We start from the raw sequence: 2,319 nt of genomic DNA, 5'->3' as shown, positions 1-2,319 counted from the left end.
TTTATATTTGATTCATCCTCGTAAATACATTTAAAATAAGTAAAATAAATGTTGTTTAATAGTATTTTTATATTACGTAATATTCATAAATTGACGTCTATTTCTCGACATAGTTGTGCCACGATTTTGACGTCATAAGTATCACGTCATCGGTCTGTGACTTATAGCCGTTAAATCCTAGTCATTATGATTTCGTTTTTGACGTCTTTTATGACGTGAGTTTCGTCATGAGATTGACTTAAAAATGACGTTATATTGACGACAGCTTGCTACCTGGGTACCTTCCCTGTTTCTTAATATTTCGTTTCTCACTCTCTTCTTGTTATTACAGGATTCATTAAGTATACTATTATAAGTACACAATTTAAAAAAAACTTCTAGAATTGACATAACATGTCAGCGTTAAAGAAAAAAGGGAAATTTACAATTGTGAGTTTTACAAAGTCTGGCAATGACTCTGAGCAAACCTGTATAGACTGTGTACCTTCAGCATGGGTTAATTTCGATAGCGAAAAGCAGCAATTAGTAACCAAGTTTATGCCACCTCCATACTCGGCAAAGAGATGCAAAGCATTGCACAAATTGGTTAAAGAAAATGGAAAGGCACAAACTACGTGGCCAATTTACGAAATAAAAATAGTAGATAATGCTGGTACTTAATTTCTATTGTGTTTATATAACATACCATGCATATCTCATGTTTTTTTGGACGCACTTTTTCAACTATGTATGACTGATCCTTGTATTTATTTTAGATAGTTATTCGGAAGCTGTATCAAAGATTACAAAATTAAAGCATGACGACTACGTATGCACTACAGATTACGATGTGGAAGACACAGAAAAAATTAAAAATACTAAAAAAAATATCGCTAAGAAGCATAAGAGTATACTTACAGTATACGACATGAAAGGCAACTTATCTATACCCCAAAATCGTTCATCTACAGGTATAATGCAATTTATTACTGTAATTAATATCGCGCGCGCGCGCGCGCGCGCGTGTGTGTGTATGTGTGTGTGTGTGTGTGTGTGAACTATATAATTCAAAATAAAAATTTTATTATATACGGTAATAAAGCAGATAATACAACATTGTTAAATTAACACGCGCGCGCACACAGAACACATACATATATTACAGTATTTTCTGTTTATAACAGAATCATCAACCGAACATGAGGTAGAAAATTCAACTGAAGATGAGTCACTAAACGAAGGACATCAAATGTTGCAGTGCAATCGTGCGGATAAAAGTAGATGTGACAATATTACAGTGGGAGGTATGTGACACAGAGTCGCGTGCCGAAAAAGTAGCACATCTCTCGCTGTCAGCTGATACTCATCGTCACTAGAAGATCCTAAGACATCTTTCTTGCTAAAAACACTCTTTTTGTAAACATGTATTGTTCTACCGCTTCTTATGCGCTTATTTGCTCATGTCATTTAATAAGGTCGTGAATAACTTACGTAATTTGAAAAATGTTACGCATGCACGCGCATGTGCACGCGTGTATGTGCCTATGACTGCCTCGTTTAACGCTTCATTCGTCCCACAACAAAACAACATTCGCATATAAATAGTTATTTTTGTGTGTGCACAGATGTAGAAGATATACCGATTCCTTCTGTTTTGCAAGGACCTCCAGCGAGAGATATTAAAACAAAAATGCCTAAATCTGTACCTACGCAAGCAGCATCTTCAAATGATGTAATTAAATGTGAGCAATTAGTTATTTTATTTTATAATACATGTACTTTTACGCGAGAGTTTTAACACTTTCATATATACTTTTTTTCCTTTATATTCTATTATTTACAATTTCCAGATCTCAAGTCCATATTAACAGATATGCAAATAGTAAAACATGATCTACAAATTGTAAAAAATAACGTACGGGCTCTAAATGAGAAATTTGAATCCTATTTGTTGCAACAACACCGTGAAACTGAACATATTCCTGTGCATTGGACAAAAGAATATAATATTCATTGGCCACTTAAAACCAAAGACGATTTTGACAAGCTCAATGAGATATTACAAAATCAAGAAATCTACGATGATTTTGTACGTAACATAATATATAAATTAATTAACTGAATATAGTTCGTTGTATTTTAATGAAAAACAATTATTTTTCAGATGGCAACAATTGCTTTTATTGTTGATAGCAGAATAACTTTGGCCAAAAATATGCTATCCGTGATTCGCAAATTCTTGCATAAAGATTTGGCAACACAATTTACATGCGTGAAACCAACAAAAAGAAAATTTACACTTAAACCGTCAACTTTTTACAGCCGCTTAGTCGGTAGTAC

General features: G+C 33.5%; 1 protein-coding gene across 1 annotated transcript; it reads left to right on the top strand.

Moving 5' to 3' along the window:
• The first annotated feature begins 46 nt into the window (after positions 1–46).
• On the top strand, positions 47–1,029 carry LOC105562222. Its single transcript, XM_012012889.1, has one exon. The coding sequence runs from the start codon at positions 394–396 to the stop codon at positions 658–660; it is 267 nt and encodes an 88-aa protein (XP_011868279.1). The 5' UTR covers positions 47–393; the 3' UTR covers positions 661–1,029.
• Positions 1,030–2,319: the final 1,290 nt, after the last annotated feature.

This window comes from Vollenhovia emeryi, unplaced genomic scaffold, assembly GCF_000949405.1.
Source record: "Vollenhovia emeryi isolate VEMERY1.0 unplaced genomic scaffold, V.emery_V1.0 DF944991.1, whole genome shotgun sequence".
Taxonomy (NCBI): Eukaryota; Metazoa; Arthropoda; class Insecta; order Hymenoptera; family Formicidae; genus Vollenhovia; species Vollenhovia emeryi.
The sequence above is the reverse complement of the archived record's forward strand: the minus strand, read 5'-3'. Positions and strand labels throughout refer to the sequence as shown.